This window comes from Stenella coeruleoalba (assembly GCF_951394435.1).
Source record: "Stenella coeruleoalba genome assembly, chromosome: 11".
NCBI classification, from domain to species: domain Eukaryota; kingdom Metazoa; phylum Chordata; class Mammalia; order Artiodactyla; family Delphinidae; genus Stenella; species Stenella coeruleoalba.
The window spans coordinates 22,815,015-22,833,422 of NC_137157.1; the positions used below are offsets into that span (position 1 = coordinate 22,815,015).

Consider the following 18,408-nt stretch of genomic DNA (forward strand, 5'->3'; position numbering starts at 1 on the left):
GCATTCCGTTGTGAACTCCGGATTCCTCAAAGTTTGCAATCAGTTTCTTATCCACATGGTATCTGGGATTTTTAACAATTATTGATTTATCATGTAAATGATAAAAATTGTATAAACAATGTTTATATAATTTATGTTGAAGAAACAGTATATAACTCCTAATTTAGCAGCAAGACTGACTGCCATGCACCAAACTTGATGAATATTGTGGACACTTTCCCCAAAATGGTATCAAAACATTTCATGAAGCTTTCACACAATGGAGATTTGGTTAAGCTGTTAAGTTTTTCAATTTTGTTGTATATGTCATCAGATAATTTAGCAAAAATCTGGCTTTCTTAGAGCTTCTTAGAGACAAGTTGAATTTTATTTGATCTCTCTGGAAACTAATTATGTCCTAGTGTTAAGACATAATTCAATTAAACAACTAATCACATATACTCATCCCACTGGGTTCTGTTTTGTGGAATTAACATTTTCTTAAAGCCAAATGTGAAAAAAACAATGTTAAAATATCCTTATTAGAATTTTTATTTTCAGCATGAATAAATTTTAAAATACAAAATGGGAATTCACATTTTAAGTGGGCATTTTAATTGAATTTTGAGGATGAAATGGTTTTACCTCAGAAATAGCTTTGAAAGTTCTCTAACTACAAATAGCAAGCAATTCTTGACAGCTTGAACAGCATACTTTATGTCAATACCCACGAATGAAACCAATTGCTTCTCTTGAAAATAAGACTTGAATCCTGGCTGGCAGTGGAAACCTCTCATGGTGAAGCTGACTGAACTGCATACCCTGAAGTTTTTAAATCCACAGTCCATCTCTCCATTGGCCCAATATACATACATATCCAATCCCACAGGCTCTTACAATGTGACTGACCCTCCTCCCAGTAGGAGGTGGAGTCTATGCTCCTTTTCCATGAAGCTGGGATTTGATCTTCTGGGACTTCTGGTGACCAAGAGTATAGTGGAAGTGATGCTAGGACTTCCAAGGCTAATTCCTATAAAAGATCCAGCTTCTGCCTGGCTCCACTTCAGAGCCCTGAAATAAGTCCAGTTGCCCTAAAGCCACCATGCTGTGGATTTTGAGGAAAGCCTGAGCCACTAACAGGGAGATGCTCAACCAATCTCCCTCTAACCGGATGTGAAAAAGCCTTTGGAGATGACCCAAGAGCTACCATCTGATTGTAACTTCATGAGACACAGAAGCAGAAGAACCCAACAAATGCTCCTTAATTTCTGACCCACAGAAAGCTTGAGATCGTTATCATCTCTTGCCATTACATTTCAGATGATTCGTTACACAGCAGTAACTAATGCACACTGATGACACCAACTGCCACAGCCATCATTTGCTTGGGGTCAGACCGCAGCTCTACCTTTTGTCAGTTTGGTCCAAATTTACACCCATAACCCCTCCTTTTTCTCTGCAATACAGGTAAAATAAGACTGGAACCTTAAACAAGACCAGGTGATGATGACAGAGAGAAGTTAACATGTAATGAGATATACCTGGTTTCTAAATTTAGTTCACTGACCTTATAACATGGGTTTGTAATGAAAACATTTATCTTCCTGTTTAGACTCCTTTGAAGTTTTTTTCCTGAGGTCCCATCTGCATACTTTACACAGGGTCTGTCAACTCAATCCAGATATTATATCCAAAGGCCTGAAGGTAAAATGTAATCAGACTTGAAAAAATAAACTATATTACAGGTTGGGCTTTTATACTTCCTAACCAAAATACAAGGGAAAACTAAACAGTGGCTTACGTTCTAGCTTTTAAAAAATCAGTTTGGGCTTAAACCAAATTCCAGATGCTTCAATGTGCCGAAGTGCCACCATCCCAGGGGCATTCACCTACTCCAGGTGTCAAGCAGGTACCTTTTTTAAAAACAAAACCGGAAATAGTTTTTTTTTGTAATTTAGAAAGTCAGATCTGTGTGAGAATTAAGTTACCTGAAATAGTTTTTAGCTATCAAATGTTTTGGTCCTTCTAAAAAGCTATCATTCTAAGAAACAGCCTAATTTAGATTACCTTCTTTTACAAATAAGGATTAACACACTGATTAGGATTTTTAAAAGTATATTAAGTGTTGCAAAAATCTGATTATATACGGAAATGTACTTGTCAAAATAAACCACAAATGAATATTTATCCATATTCAAACTGAACAATTAAATTGTTTTTAAAAATTTAGGGCATGGTTCCTAAAAATGTAAGAACTCTCTTGAGTGACAAATCCTGAAACATATGACAATTTATGAGTAGGGATCATAGTATTCAACCAACAGTGATTTTTTTTTCCTTGAGGTTCTAATGTATGCATAATTCTTTCCATTTTAGGGTTAATTCTTTAAAAACTAGTTTTAAAAATAATTATCAAGTCACAGGCAAACCATGAACAGTTGGGTTTATTTCAACAGTAAGTTTGAAACTCTTGCTTCTGGCAAGAGTACTACAGTAATTATATTAGGAATAGGTAATTTCCTACACTGTCAGATATATAAAAGTTCCTTCTGCATTTTCCTCAACACTGATCAACAAGCAGATTCAGTCCACATCTGCTTTCATCTACTCAGTGTACCCAAGCTTCTTCTTCAGAGATTCTGGCATCTCAGGGGGAGGAGGGCGAGGGAGCCTGAAGTAGACCTTCACGGAGTCATAGATGAACCACTGCAGTGCAGTCAGAGTGCCAATCATGATGATACGGGCAAAGAGTCCCTTCCATACACCTGGATAAAATATGAAATGTGAGTGAAAAATATACTCCAAAGTGTTATTCTTTCTTTAGAGGGGAGGAAAAAAAATCTTACCTCTAAATCCAAGTCTCTGGAGGACCAGAGATGCACTGCTACCCTTCTCTTTATTCAACACAGACACCACAGAATCAGCAGGGTGAGAAACAATGGCACAGAAGACTCCAGCTGAAAAAAAGTCAAGATAAATGATCCAATATGGGGTCAGTTAAAAAAAATTTTCACATCACAGCCAACAACATTTTCATGAGTAATAAAATTTTCTTGTGTTTAAATAAATCATATTTTAGAGTGAGACTGAAAAGTTAAAAGCAGTCTACCCTCTGTAAAACAGAACAATCCCTCAAGTTATATTCAGATTTTAACACTTTCTCTTGTATTAAAAATTTGTTATTGGAAAAACTAAACAACAAAAAAAGGCACAGCAGTGAAGTCAATACATTCCCGAGCTTAATTATGACATGCAAACCACAAAACAATTATTTTAGGAACGAATTAGCAAGTATTTATGAATCCTGAAGAGTGTATAAAACGCAATGGAAAGATAAAACTTCTTTGGAATATTTTTCCCTCACAAAAGAGGCCAATACTGGAAATGACTATTCTTAATTTCACAGACAAGCATGTTCTAAATAATTCATACCTATGTAACCTGCCACAAATGTGACAACCAGCTGCTCTGGCTTTGAACATTCACTCCGGGGCTTGGGAACCACAAACTTGTACAATGCTTCAACAGTACGTTCAAAGCAGGCGAACTTCATCATGGTGTATGGTATCTGTCTCATCCAGAGAGGAGCAACCCCCTTGTAGAATCTAGGAAATCAGAAGACTTATTTTACTCAGTTGCATATATTCATCTAGCAGACTTTTTCATTATTAACAGACGTGTCCGCACACCAGTCAAGTCCTGATAGTAACAAAATGGCAGCACTACTGCATGTCATTTCTATCAGAACCTAAGACTAACATGCAGGTATATTTATCTCACATGCCAATGACTCAAGCACCTTTGACTATACAACCAAAAAAGTTGCTGGATATTTCTTTCACTGGAACTACAAGAAACAGTAAGTTTACAAGTAGAACTCAGCTCAAGATTGGCATCCACAAAGGTGGATCTAAGGAAGCATGTGTGGCCCGACTATATGCAAATTCTTAACTGTGAACATAGATGACAAGAATTCTAACAAGGGCACTCCCCAACCCCCAAGTTAAGAGTTAATATTTAGGTCAAATATCAAGTCATTTGTAGACTGACAAATGATTCTAACTTTAGGGGAAAAAAAAACCCCTTAATTCAGGGTTCAAGCCATGTATCAAGTTATCCTTGCCCCTAGAGTTTACGTTCTATGTGAGGCGGAAAGAGATATGAAAAAGAGAAAGTCTGGCAGGTTTAATGCTAACAAATGCGGTTTTCTCAAATGAGTATTTTTATACTATATATTTAGGCAAACATTTACTTACGCCTTTATGCCTTCTTCCTTATACATTTTGGGAGCTGCATCCCTCAAAGTGTTAGCATATCCTGGTTGGGTTTGAATTCGAACCTTAGCAGCTTCCATAGGAGCCAGAGCAATGTCAGCAAAGAATTCAGCACTGGCAGAGGCAGCCAAATATAGTGATGTGCGCCAGAGATAGGCATTCTCCTAAATGAAAAACATAAGGAGAAACATGAATTGCTGCTGCACTGGCTGTTCTCAATTTAAGAGACAGTTCTAGGCAACAGTTAAATTTCAGACATTTTAAGTGTTTCTTTATCACAGTCCACAGATAACACACATGAGACTGAGTAACCCTCATAACCTCATCAATCACAGTACACTGTGAATATTTTTTGAATGTCTAGGTGCCAAGGATAGTTGACCCTTGAACTCACACAGGATACTACAATCCTTCTCTTTAAAAAACTCAAATCCAACTTATTTGGAAAGCAGCACAGCACAATAAAAAGAGCACTGAAATCCAATGAAATAGTTTCTTTTTCTTATCCTGTTTATGTTAAAACAGCCTCATGACACAACATTGTAAAGCAATTATACTCCTATAAAGATGTTGATAAAAAAAAAAACAGCCTTATGATTTGAAACATACTGTTCACCCTTCCTGAGACTATTTCCTCAGTTCTAAAAACAGGTTGAGTCAAACAAAAATCTAAGATCCTTTTTGGTCTTATATTAAAAACTGAGGACTTTTTTTTCCTTTTTCTTCTTTTTTAAATATTTATTTATTTGTTTGGCTGCGCCAGGTCTTAGTTTCGGCATGTGGGATCTAGTTCCCTGACCAGGGATCGAACCTGGGCCCCTTGCGTTGGGAGCGTGGAGCCTTAACCACTGGACCACCAGGGAAGTCCCTAAAAGCTGAGAACTTTCAATTTCAAAGGTAAATTACATACCTCTCCAAGCATGTTGCTATACAAAACTTTGAAGACTTCATAAAAGCCAAATTTGCAGAGCCCTTGCATAGAGTAGCCAATGAAAGTCGGAGCCCATCCTTTGGCCAAACCACGAACACCATCTTCTTTGAGTGTAACTGAGAATCCATTAAATATGCCCTTGTACTTTTGTGGGTCCACCTTTATTTAAAACAAGAAGAAGAAAAAAAATTAAATGTACGACAGAGATAATAACACTTCTCATAAACATTTAATTCTGTTATTATTAGTTTTTCCTTTTGGTTCTAATATAAACTTTAGTAACTACACAAAAGGTGGGTAAATACAAGTTCACTGCATGATATCAGCTTAATGTCTACTATTATCTTTGTAAATGTAACTTTTTGTACAGTAAGGTCTAGCTTTCTTTCAGTCAGACTTAAGTCTTGGAGAGTTAGTTAAGAGGATAAAATTCCTACAAAAATACATGATAAAACTGACACGAGATTTTCCCACCACCCAACTCTTTTTACCACTTAAAAATTAGTCTTAAAGCTACTTCATAAACAATCATTAAGTCTATATCCTTGAGATATGCTAACCCATTAAGTGATTATAAAGTTTTGTGAACTTAAGACAATCAAATTAAATACAAGTTAAAAAGGTACATCAACATGAAAACCCTCTTTTGAGTTAAGAAATTAAATTCCCTTTAAGAGACATGCATAAGACGTTTTAGCAAAGCTGTATTTAATATTCATTCTATTAACTAATGGGGGTAAAAATCTTAATCTATTTCTGCCAGTACTAGAAGGGCTGGTATACATCACCTTCCTCTCCCTGCTAACATTTCACCTTCCTTTCTCTTTTAGGTAAGTAGACCGCTAATCCTGTTTGGGACAAATAAATTTTTGATGTTTGATTATTTGTGTTTCAATAATCCTAATTAAGACATTTTAATTGTAAAAGAAAACCTTTTATGTAAATAAATATGCAAGAAGCTATGCCCACAAATTTTAAACACTATACAGTGAGAGTTTTTTAATCTATAGTGTTCTCTGCCTTGATCTTATCAATAAATAAGAGACATGAAGTTACATCATATAATACACAAAGAATGATTGCCTACTCTGACGTGTAAGTGCTTGTAAAATGACTATTTGGAGAAAAAAGAATCGGTAGGCCTTGAAGAACTCTAGGCAGAATTCAGCCCAGCAGCAAGAACCACTTACAACCAGAGTCTGAGATCAACAATCTACCTTCACTCTTATTTTAAAAGAGGTATTTCTTGGATTTAAAGCACTAATTAAAGTAAAAATCATGCGTTAAAGAAATCTGAGTTTGGTGTTCTACTAAAATTTCCGGCAGTCATAACGTCTTCATTCTTCTCAATTGTGAAGTCCTTTAATATTACTTGGAATTAAGTCACACACAGAAGAGATGTTCAATGTTGTCATCTCAATACAAACCTGCATACGGCATTTCACTAAATCCAGAGGAACAACAGCAGTGTGTGTCAGACCACAACTTAAGACCCCACCAAAGCCACACAGTGCGTAAAACTTCGCAGAGCCATATTCACAACTGTACTCTGTAATATAATAAGACAAGACACACCATGCGTTTTAATATAATACTCATGTTACTGGTTATCAACTTACCTCCTGGACAGTTAGGTTTCCACACAGCTTGTTAGTAGGTAACAGCCATGTTTCAACAATGTTTTATTTAGTCCAACATGCAAAAACAAACCTGCATTCTGCATTTAACCAGATCTAGAGGAACCAATGCTGTATGTGTTGTGCCACAACTAATAATTCCTCCAAGTCCACAGAGGAGAAAGAATCTGCCAGATCCATAGTCACAGCTATACTGCTCTGTTTGATTGAAAAAAAAAAATCAAGTAAGTATTTCTTCAGAGGTGACTAAGGCCATGGGAATGCAAGAGAACTACGTTTCCCTGTGAAAAAGTAGTATCACAACTGAACAGCTCTGCCCACCATTTACAAGTAAACTGAAAGATAATTTTCCACCTAGTGTGAGCAAGGAATTCACTGCCAAAATCAAAACAATCATTTAAAGATTCTGAAGGTTCTTATCTGTGAGATACTAGCTCTCTCTCGTTTTGCCATATAAATTTTAAAAAAAGTTTTCTATATCATTAATAGCTCTTCCAAATTACTAACGGCTGATAAGAACACACTTCTGAGTACCAATCCAACTTAAATCATGTAAAAGCTTGCAAACCTCTAAGGCTACCCCAGCCACTAACCAATACTATCCCCACTTATGGATCCCTATAGTGCAAAAATAGATAAACATAAATTCCTGCAGTCAAATACATTTACTACACAAATGACCATAGATTTAACTGTCTAAATTGAAGGACCGAATGATGATGTAAGGGTTTTTTCCTCACACTAAAGACAGAACAGAAACACGTAGTAATTTTTTTTTTAAATCTTTACATTTTACAGGTACAAGGTAGATAACATATTCTGTACTCCTGCAATTCGGTTTTCAGGTTTCTCTATAAATACACTCCACTGGGATTTAAAATACACACAGTTAAAATAAAGTTGGGTCTAATCATCAAGAAACCCGAGAGATAAGATCAAAGGGATTCCTATCTATTATATCCTTTCTATGGTCTCTCCGGGTCTACAAGTCAATCAGGCGCATTAAAACAAGAATTACCCAGTTATCACACACACCTTGTATCAACTAATATTAGACTCCGGGAATACTAAAGGGAGGAAACAATATTTTTAAAAAGAAAGTGAAAGCAAAATCAAAGAACTGATAATACAGTTAGAACTGCGGTGGCCAGTGGTTAGGATATAGACTTTACCCAATGCCTAGTCGGCTGACCAAGCGGGCTCACGGTGAAGATAAGGAGCTAGTCACGGCCTCTATGGCTCCACTCACTCGAGGACGCGGAGGTCACGGAGGGAGCAAGGCCTAGACCCTTCCACGCCCTTGAGGGAGAGCCAAGGATCCGACACCCGGCTTCGGGCGGAACGAGCTGACATCCTCGGACAAGCAACTGGGCGCCCTCCTGCGCTGCCGCGGGCAGGGCGCGCGTCCTTCCCTGTCCTCCGGGCCGAGCACGCCACGAAGGCCGAGGGGACCTCACAACCGTATCGGGACAGGGTCTGACCTCACCTTCCACAGAGGCGGCTGCCAGCTTGCGGGAGCGACGGGGTGGGCCCGGGGTCCCGGCGGGGTTGCTGCGGGGGCCCGCGAGACCATCTTGCACCAACTGCAGGTGGGGTGCGTTGAAGGGGTTCGCCCGCGCCAAGTGCGCCACGGACGAGAACATTTTTCTAGGGGGAGAGGAAGCGGCGGTCAGAGGTAAGGCAAAGGGGTCCGTTAGGCCGGCTAAAGTCACCGGCACCCTGGGACCACCCCCGCAACCAGGCCTTGCCTCTTCCCTCCTCCGCGCCCTTGAGGAGGTCACCGCGGCCTCCCCAAAGGAGGATGCCAACAGGGCCTACAGCCAAAGAAGCGCCCCACCGGGTCTCCGCTCTCCGCTCCCCGCACGCACTGCAGGGAAGGCCGAGCCACACTCACTCCCTAAGATGGCGAACACACCACCGCTCCCTCGGAAAGGCTGGGGCTCACAGAGGCCGAACGTCCTCCGGGTCTTTAGATCTGTGCCTTTCGCGCGTCGTCAGCGCGACGCACATAGTGCGTCACTACAGACTGGCGGCACCCATTGGCGAAGAAGAGCGCCGAGGCCCTAACGTCATCGCGTTCTCCTAGCAGCCGTATCCCCGCCCCACTCGCCCTAGCCCTTCCGGCCCGGCTTCTGCGCAGGAGGGTTCTTTTTGCGCAGGCGCGCATTCCAGGCCGGTGTTCTGAGTTGTGTGGGTTTGTGCTCGTGACCTTCTCTTTTTGTCCCTTCACCTTCAAACGTCTCTCCTGGAATCTGGGGCTTACTTTCTTTTCATTTAAATGAGCCCCAATATACTATTCACCTAAAAAAAAAAATCCGGGGCTTCCCTGGTGGCGCAGTGGTTGAGAGTCCGCCTGACGATGCAGGGGACACGGGTTCATGCGCCAGTCCGGGAGGATCCCACATGCCGTGGAGCGGCTGGGCCCTTGAGCCATGGCTGCTGAGCCTGCGTGTCCGGAGCCTGTGCTCCGCAACAGGAGAGGCCACAGCAGTGAGAGACCCGCATACCGCAAAAAAAAAAAAAAAAAAAAAAAAAAAAATTCTGAATACGCGATGATATATTATTTCGGCTTGCGGTTAGAATGTCACTGCAGTACAGTTTTTGTGTCACAGCTTCTGCTATTATGGTACTGTTTTTTTTAAGTTCCATCCATTGACATTACACATAGACATGTCTGAATTTTCCATCAGCATTTAGGAGAGTATTTTAAAAGGAAATGTGTAGCAAGAACTCTTAAGACAGCTTGCTGCTTCATCACAATAGATTATATAACACATTAAAGCATTCAATAAATTATTTTTAACACCTGGGAGTACAGGGGTGAACTAGAGTGAAAGTGACTGGCAGCAGATTTTGTTTTCAATAAATTTAGAAAATCTTCATTAGATTCAGTTAAACAAAGAAAGGCCTAGTTTAATTGGAAAGAGTTTAGTAGGGATCAAACCTCTGTTAGAATTCTGGCTCTGACATTTTCCCAGCTATTGTTAAAGTAACCTTGGGAATTTAGCTGATCTCTGTGCACCTGTTTCTTAAATGGTGGAAGCAGGGCTGGCCTCATGGGCTTGCTACCTATACAGTTATGCAGGGCCTATGCTTAGTTTAATGTTCTGCTGTCACCGTTTTGAAATTCTTAATGAACAAGAGACCCTGTGTTTTTCATTTTGCACTGGGCCCTGCAGATTTTGCAGCTGGTCTTGGATGGGAGTAATACATATCTTGAAGAGTTTGTGAAAACTCAGTGAGATAATTTCTTCTTTCTTCTTCCTTTTTTGTTTGTTTTATTAAATGGACTTGAAAAATTGAGCTATCATGTATGCCAATGGTAGCAATATTGCCTAAAACTCCGTTCCTATATAAACATGCAAGATTTTTGTAGAAAATTAGCATTACAATATTAGAAAAAGTTAAAATGTTATCCTCTTAAGAAAGAAACTGGACATTTTCTTTAAAAAGCAGATATCATGGGCTTCAATCTTTTCAATTCCCCATCCTTTGAATAGAGCTCAATAATAATTTTGGCGAGATCAATATTTAGTGTTCACATTATGATGACTACTATTTATAGTAAGCCATGGTGAATGCTGTAATTATATTTCTAACCTTGAATGATCCGTTTTCCTCTAGAGGTAATAATTGTCACTTTTGGCATTTGTTTGGTTTTCTAATCACTCATCACTAAGTCAAAATCTGCTGTATTAGTTTGCCAGAGGCTGTCATAACAAAGTACCTCAGACTGAGTGGCTTAAGCAAAAGAAATTTGTGTTCTGTTAGTTCTCAGTGAAATAATTTCTAAAACTGAGGATTTTTAGCCAAGGAGCAGAGCTGGGGTCCGAGGTTGTGGAGGGGGACGTCAGTGGATGGTAAGTTATTGAGAGATTAAGGTAATTCTTGCTAAATTGACCTCACAGGATTCTTGCAGAAGGCAGGCCAAGGTTATCAGACATCACTTGGGAGATGAGGAATTTGATCAGGTATCGAGCGTGATCAGATACCAAGTTTGGGAGATTCTGGCTAAACCGACTTAGAATTCTTGCTACACTTGTGTTCCTTATGATCATGCCCAAGGATGGGCTTAGTGGAAAAAGGTCTCAGAGTAGCCTAACTAAAGTTTGGTCAAGGAGAGAGTCTTTGTCAATGCCTTCCTATTCAGTATACCAAGGCAGTCTAGCCTTTTAATTTCATTTAATATGGGCTACCACTGAGTTTAAATTTCAGCCAAACTGTTAGAGACACCCTCAGCAATCTGAGCTAAAACAATGGACTGGGCCACTTTCTTTACTGTACTCATATCAGTAAGTTTGCCTTGATCTACCATTATATTTGTCCCTGCTCACCCCCACGTAGTAGTGTTATTGCTACTTATCAAATTACTCCAAAATTTAGGGACATAAAACAACAAATACTATTATTTCATATTTTCTGAGGGTCAGGAATCTGGATGTGGCTGAACTACATGGCCTGACTCAGGGACTGTCATAGGGTTGTAGGCAAGCTGTTGGCTGGGACTGTGGTCTCTAAAGACTTGACCAGGGCCAGAGTATCTGCTTTCAGGGTCGCAAACTTGGCAACTGGCAGGATGCTTCAATTCCTTGTCGTGTGGCCCTCTCCATAGGGCTCCTCATGACGTGGCTTCCCCAGAGTAATTCAAGAAAGAAAGAGCAACCAGGACAGAAGTTGCAGTGTCCTTTATAACCTAATCTCAGAAGTGACACACCATCACTTCTGTATTTTACTGGTCATGCAGACGAATCCTGATACGATGTAGGAAGGGAGGTGGAGATCATTGGGGCCATCCTGGAGGCTGACTACTACACATCCAACCAAACATTCTCAGCCTCCATCCCCATGTGTGTTGCCCAGGTTTCTCTTCATATAAATCTTGCACACCTTTTATCTTACCTTCTAGGGTTTCCTGCAATGGGGCCTAGAAGCAATGGGAGGTATTGACAACTGGTTCTGAGAAGGATCAGCACACCCTACAAGGCAACTACCTCAGGGGGAGGAAGAGCTATTTCTACTAGCAATAGAGGCTCAGCAGAACTTAGGGGTTCATGATCCCAGTGTCATCTGAATCTTCCCATGTGTTCCCATCCACACTGCTCCAAAAAAAAGCCCTTATGTTAACACAAGGCCTGCAAGATTGGGAATTCAACTGCATTGTCATTCAGGATTAGATTTTGGGTTTAGTTTTTAGAAATTACAGCCTTGTACATATAGGAAGGCAATCATTTAGGTTTTCTGGTCCCTTATCTCATCTTGAACTGAGAGTTTAAAACCCTAAGCTCATCCTTTCCTTTCCCCTACTTATCTAACATAATTAGGAAAAAAACCAGCCAACCCCACTGTAGTCCTTATTTTCACTTAAATATTTTGTGGAAGCATCTACTTGGTCACCCAAAGCCTTGCCTTCTTCAGCCATTTGATTACTGGTATCCAGAGGTCATAATTTAAGAAATTTTTTTTTGCTAATGCATGCCATGGACAACCAGTGTCACCATTATCATTGACAGCTGGTCACCAATGCCTTTAAATCCAATCAGACCAGATAACCCAGAACAAATTCAGAGAAACCCATTGTTAAGGTTTTGTTCTGGAATTACTTTCAATACCACTGTCTGTATCAGAGTTTGATCAGGGAAGCATAGCCACAGTGAGTCATATGGAATAAAAGATTTATTGTAGGGATTAGACCTTATGAGACTGTGGGAGCTGGAGAAGAATTTGCCTCTGTGTCCGGGACTGGACCTGAAATTACTGTAAATCAATAGGACTTACAGTCAGGCAGGAAAGCTGAACATGAAGTGGGGGTGAGCAGGGACAAATTGGAACCCACAAAGTCAAACTAGACTGTGAGTCTGTCTCATCACCTACAATGCTGGTCCCTGCAGGAGCCATGGTGCAGGTGCTTATGAGAGCCACGGTGCCACTATGCCTCTGGCCCAGGACTCAGAGAAACCGAAGAAGATCCAGTTCTGAAAAAGCTTCACGCCTGGCCTCTGCCCCGATTTAAGGTGAGCCAGCAAATCAGCAAAATGAGCGTGAGCGGCCACAGCACCTCATGTCCTACACCGACCTTCAGAGTATAATGACTGCTGCTTCACTTCTGCCTTTCCACAAATTTCCTTTGTGACCAATCCTAACCCAGACCCATATTTAGGAGATAAACAGTTAAACTTTGAGGCGCTAGAGAGATAGAACATTCAAGGGGAACTTTGCCATGGGCATTTGAAAAACTCAGAGCTAGAAGTCAAGTTTGCCCTTGTAGATTTGACAATTATCTCTGTCATGGAGAATCACAAGAAAATCCTTAAATAATTCCTAGCACAGTCATGTAATAAAAGGACATAAAAAATTATGTGAGGGAGACTGAAGTCCATTTTCATATCTGCCCTGAGGAAAAAAGAGTAACATCCACTTATTTATTGTCTTTTTTGATTAGAAATCTTGTTTTTTATTTTTGGGGTGGTTTGTTGTTTTGTTTTTGTATGACTTCATAAATAGAGTAGGGAGAAATTTGTCTCTTTGTATCTGAAGTAAAATAAAATGGACTTCACAGTTGGGGCTTTAGTTTCCATTCTGGAAAGTTTTAAAATCCCCATTCTTTGGAAAGGTATGCTAGGTTGAGCCTAGAGTACCTTGTCTGTAAGACTGGTGGTCTCTTTACCATAACGCACCCCGAGATAGCAGAGCTAGCTCTGAGGCCCGGTCTCAGACTCTTAAATTTACCCATGTTTGTGCATGGAGCTGAAAACAGTGAAAGTTATATCTGTATATCCAGAGACATTGTATTTTAGAGGAAATAAAAGGCAAGTGAATCATTTTACCCAGTCTTTATCTCTTGATATCTTGAAATTTCTTTCTTTCTGCAATTAAAATCATAAAATATGCTTTGGCCCAGAGAGGAGAGCCATACCTTGATATGGCAGAACCTAAAAGAGTCCACGTGGAAGGAGCACATCTATGTGGCACTTCAGTCACTCCATGGCTACAATTCATCACCTGGACAGATTTTAAGTGAGGCCCTGTCATCATAAGTTAGAGGTTCCCAAACCTGGTTTCTCATCGAAGCACCTGCGGAGCTTTTTAAGCACAGATGTTGTCAGACCTCAAAGATTCTACTAAGTCTGATGAGGAGTTCTAGAAGCTGCCATTTTTTTTTTTAAAGATCCCCAGGTGATTCTTAAAATAGCCAGTTTTAGGGACTGATGATCTAAGGAATTCAAAGATAGGCGTGAGCCTGTGGAACGGGCCTGACCCAACACTGACAACATCCTGAGTTGCCTGGTTTGCCATGGATATAAAGTGCTCACTTACTAGAAAGGAATCCCTGCTGATCTGGTTTGCTTCAAACTGACTGTTCATCTTGTTCTTCCACATTCAAGAACAAGGTGCAAGGCTGCGGTGCACACCATCAGCACCCCATACAAACTGGGGCAAATTCTTAACAGAAGTATGAAAGGGGACAGGAGAATATCAGCTGCTTAAAGATGGTCACAGCCACAGACTTGGTAACATACAGGAAATTTGAGGGAGAAATGTATATACCTGAAGAATAGCAAATATGAAAAATAATGAATATAAAATGGACTAAGCCTTAGTAAAAGGAGGAGAAATAGTTTCGTTCATCCTTAGATGGGACAGAATATACCTAACACCTAAATTTCTGTTTATACACTGGGTTATTATGAACTGAAATGTATAGTAATTTTATCACAATTCAAACCTCATGCCACTTATGATCTTTTTGCTGTAGCTACTCAGAGACCTTCTCACAAATGAGTCCAATGTAACTGCAGTCAGCTCTAAATGAAGTTAAAATTTGCAAACATAATGAAACTTCAGGAAAAATTCTCAAATTCTGCTATTATATCTCTAAACCTGGAAGATAGTCAATTGGGAAGGAATAACTTTAGGGAATCAAACATATTTTTAGACAGCAGTAGCCTCAAATGTTAGTGGAATTTAACTGACTGATTTTATTCTTCTGAGAGAAACTGAATATTGCTGACTATTACACAATTACAGTTAATGTACATAACACTAGCAGTTACTTAAATTTTCTATAATTTGTGCTGCTTTGAAATTTTGTGGAAAAGACACTATTTTTTCCCTCTTTTGACTTCAAGAATTTCAACTTTGAAAAATATTTAAATCATCCATCATTTAAATGACAAAATAGGAGAAAATAAAAATCAACGTAGAGTTTTGTCAGCTAATCTACTCACCCACGGCAGTTTATGGGTCAGAATAACTTGTTCCTGGGTGTTTGAATGATCAAATTAGATGTCTGAAATTAAATGAACATTATTATTATTATTATTATTATTTAAGTGGTATGGCTGAAGCTGAGGAGCCTGTTTTTAATTTTTTTAAATATATGATCGGGAATTCCCTAGAGGCCCAGTGGTTAGGACTCTGTGCTTGAATCTCCTGAGTTATGTGGACAAGCTTCAGTCCTAAACATTAAGAACTTCTTATACCTTACTTTGCCATGCCCTCATCCTCCTGGCTACTTACAGTCATTGTTTTTCTGTTAACACAATCTCCCAGTTAGGTCCGATCTTTCCAAAAACATTTACGCATCCTCCCTTCTAGTCCATTTGCTAATGTATGTTGAAACTGCTCTATGTAATAGTAATCTAGACAACTTAAAAGTTTTTGGACTACCTTTCACTCTAAGAAATATCACTGTAACATCACGTATTTTAAAGAATTGTTGAAACGTTTGCAATTTTGCCTTAACACAATGGATCCAAGGGTAATTGAAAAAAAGTCATAGGCAGGTTTCAACTGTTAAAATGTTTAATGTAGCATGGTTGTTAAAATGTGTAAATATGTCTAGAAAAAAATACAGGTATCTTAGTAAAATCATTTTAAAAAACAACATAATGCCCCGGTTGGTCTAAGTTATTGATATTTATTCTTAAATTGTTTAATATCTATTGAATACCTGGTGTAGGGTACTGTGAATATTTCCAAAGGCCTCTCTCCTTTCACATTCTCTTCCCAAGAATCTCCTTTACTCCCATGGGATCAGCTTTCATCCTTTATGGTAAAATTCTCAGTATTTTATTTTTCGTATTTTCTGACTTTGAATATTTGTTTACTTTTTAAATTTTTTGAAGTAATTTTAAATTTACAGAAAAGGTGCAAGAATAGTACAAAGAGCTTCTATATACCCTTCACTCAGCTTCCCAGATTGTTAACATTTTGCCATGTGGTTTATGACTCTGTCTCTCTGTCTCTCCCGCCTATTTTTAGACACAGATATATGGAGAGTTATACACACATATAATATATTTATATGTAGATATATAGATTACATGTACAAATACATAAATACACATAAATACCTATATACATACATATTTTTCCTGAACCAACTGAGAGTTAAGTTAAATATACGATGCTTTATTATTCCTAAATACTTCAGTATTGTATTTCCTAAAAGATAGAGCACAAGCATCAAAATCAAGATATGATCACTGATATAATACTACCATCCAATCTAAATATCCCAATAATGTCATTTATAGCAAAAAACAAATCAAAACAAACCAAGAATACCTTTTCTTCTAGTCCAGTATCCAGTCCAGGAACATGTTATGTTTAATTTTCATGTCACTTTAAGTTTCTTCAGTCTGGAACAGTCCTTCTATCTTTCTTTGTCATTCATGCCCTTGGCATTTTAAGAATACAAGACAGTTATTTGGAGAATGTTACTTGAATTGGGCATCTCTGATGTTTTCTCATGATTAGATACAGCGTATGCATTTAGGGCAGGAATATCATAGGAAGGATTTCTTGTTCTTTTCGGAGAATCATATCAGAAGGCACATGATATTGATTTGTCTTATTACTGATGAGGGGAAGTTTGATCACTTGATCAAGGTGGCATCTGCCCAGTTTCTTTATTGTAAAGTTACTATTTTTATCTGTAATTAATATGTAATTTGTGGGGAGATACTTTGAAACTACCTAAGTATTCTGTTCTTCAACACACTTTCACCTACTGATTTTCACATTTGTCAGTGATTGTTGCCTGAATCAATTACTATTGTGATAATTGCCAAGTAGTGATTTTCTAACTCCATCAGTCCTACATTTATTCTTCTGTGAGGAAGTGCTTTCCTTACTCTTCTTATTTAGTTCATTCTTCATTTATTTGTATCAGTATGGACTAATGGATTCCTGTTTTATTCAATGAATTATCTAATACTAACATTATTTCATTTGATGCTTATATTGTCCCAGATTTGGCCAGTGGGAACCCCTTTAAGCTGATCTTGTATTCTTTCTACAAGTCCCCATCATTTTTTGAGCACTTTGTTACTTTCTGGTACAGCAAGATGTTCAAGGCTCGCCTTATACTTTTTCTGCCCCAGCCCTGGAATCAGCCATTTCTCCAAAGAGCTTTGGTTCTGTTAAGAGAATAGCATTTAGAACCAAGATCTGGGATCAAAATATGCATAACAATGCTATGTGTTATTGCTTCTAGGTTTTCTCAGTATATATACATACATACATATATACACATTTGTATCAATCCATCTATCTATCATTAATTATATCCTCTTAAAAACCATGAGTGCACACAAATACTTCCAATTCCAAGTCAGAATTCCCCAGAATTCATTCTAGCCTTTTTTTTTTTTTTTTCCTTTCCACATTTGTAACTCCCTTCTCTGGTTTTCATTACCTTCAATGTATTGTCTCTTATTTGCCTATTCCTTCTGGTTATATCCAGCTTCCCAATCCTGCCGGCTGTCTCCCTGTCATAAACCTTACAGAGCTCACTGGCCCTGGTTGCCTGAAATGAAGAATAGAAACCAAGAAATTAAAGAAAAGAAACCAACCAATGTTTTTTAAAGAAAGGAAAAATAGAAGGAGAAGAGGAAGAGGAATGGAAAACAGCTATGGCTATCATTATTAACAAATTAACTCCAAATCTTAGCAGTGTAACTCAATAAAAGTGTACTTCTTGCTTCTGTAAAGTTTAATGCTGATTGAGTGGTTCTCCAGGGAGCTCTCCTCCAAGTGGTGACTCAGGGATCAAAGGTGTTTTAATCTTTTGGCTCTGTCATCTCAACACAAGACTGCTGCAGGTTTGGCCAAAAGATAAGATGCAACAAGGAAAAGTCACAGCCTCTCTCAGCTGCCTCAGAGTGAAAGTAAAATGTCATTTCTGCTCATGTTGCTTGATTGAGAATTAATCTCATGACAGCACCCAGATGTATAGAACTGAGAAAGGTAAGAACATATGGATATTCAGGGACTCATTCAGGAGTGAGTTCCTAGTCTCATCTGCACCCAATGTAGATATATTTGCATAGATTCTATCTGTACTTAGATAACAATGTAACTTCCTGATGAACATTCTTGGAGAATAACAATGAGGTTGACCAGGATAAAAATGAGTAGACTTATATGTAGCCCTTAGATATACACTGTTAAATGCAGCAGTCACCTATAAAAAATGATTTCAGTTTGGGATTAGTTGATTTAAAGATACTTTTTCTAGCAATAGTTAGTAGTTATCAGGGTCATGTCTCTATAATAGTCACTTCTAGTCCAAAGGTTAACGTGC

The 18,408-nt window shown here is 38.8% G+C and overlaps 1 protein-coding gene across 5 annotated transcripts; it reads right to left on the reverse strand.

Moving 5' to 3' along the window:
- Positions 1-369: 369 nt before the first annotated feature.
- Positions 370-8,801, reverse strand: SLC25A3 (solute carrier family 25 member 3). 5 transcript variants are annotated; one of them, XR_013830585.1, is made up of 9 exons: positions 8,570-8,767; positions 8,308-8,468; positions 6,612-6,733; positions 5,164-5,343; positions 4,236-4,417; positions 3,412-3,584; positions 2,826-2,936; positions 1,781-2,744; positions 378-1,677 (listed from the first exon to the last, which is right to left on the reverse strand). XR_013830585.1 is itself a non-coding variant. In XM_079937818.1 (8 exons), the coding sequence occupies exons 2-8, from the start codon at positions 8,462-8,464 to the stop codon at positions 2,584-2,586; spliced, it is 1,086 nt and encodes a 361-aa protein (XP_079793944.1). In that variant the 5' UTR covers positions 8,465-8,468; positions 8,716-8,801; the 3' UTR covers positions 377-2,583. The 5 variants fall into 5 exon arrangements, 4 of the variants coding, with proteins under 4 accessions (XP_079793946.1, XP_079793944.1, XP_079793943.1 ...); XM_079937818.1 differs by having other exon boundaries at positions 377-2,744; positions 8,716-8,801; XM_079937817.1 differs by having other exon boundaries at positions 377-2,744.
- Between the last annotated feature and the right edge of the window lie 9,607 nt (positions 8,802-18,408).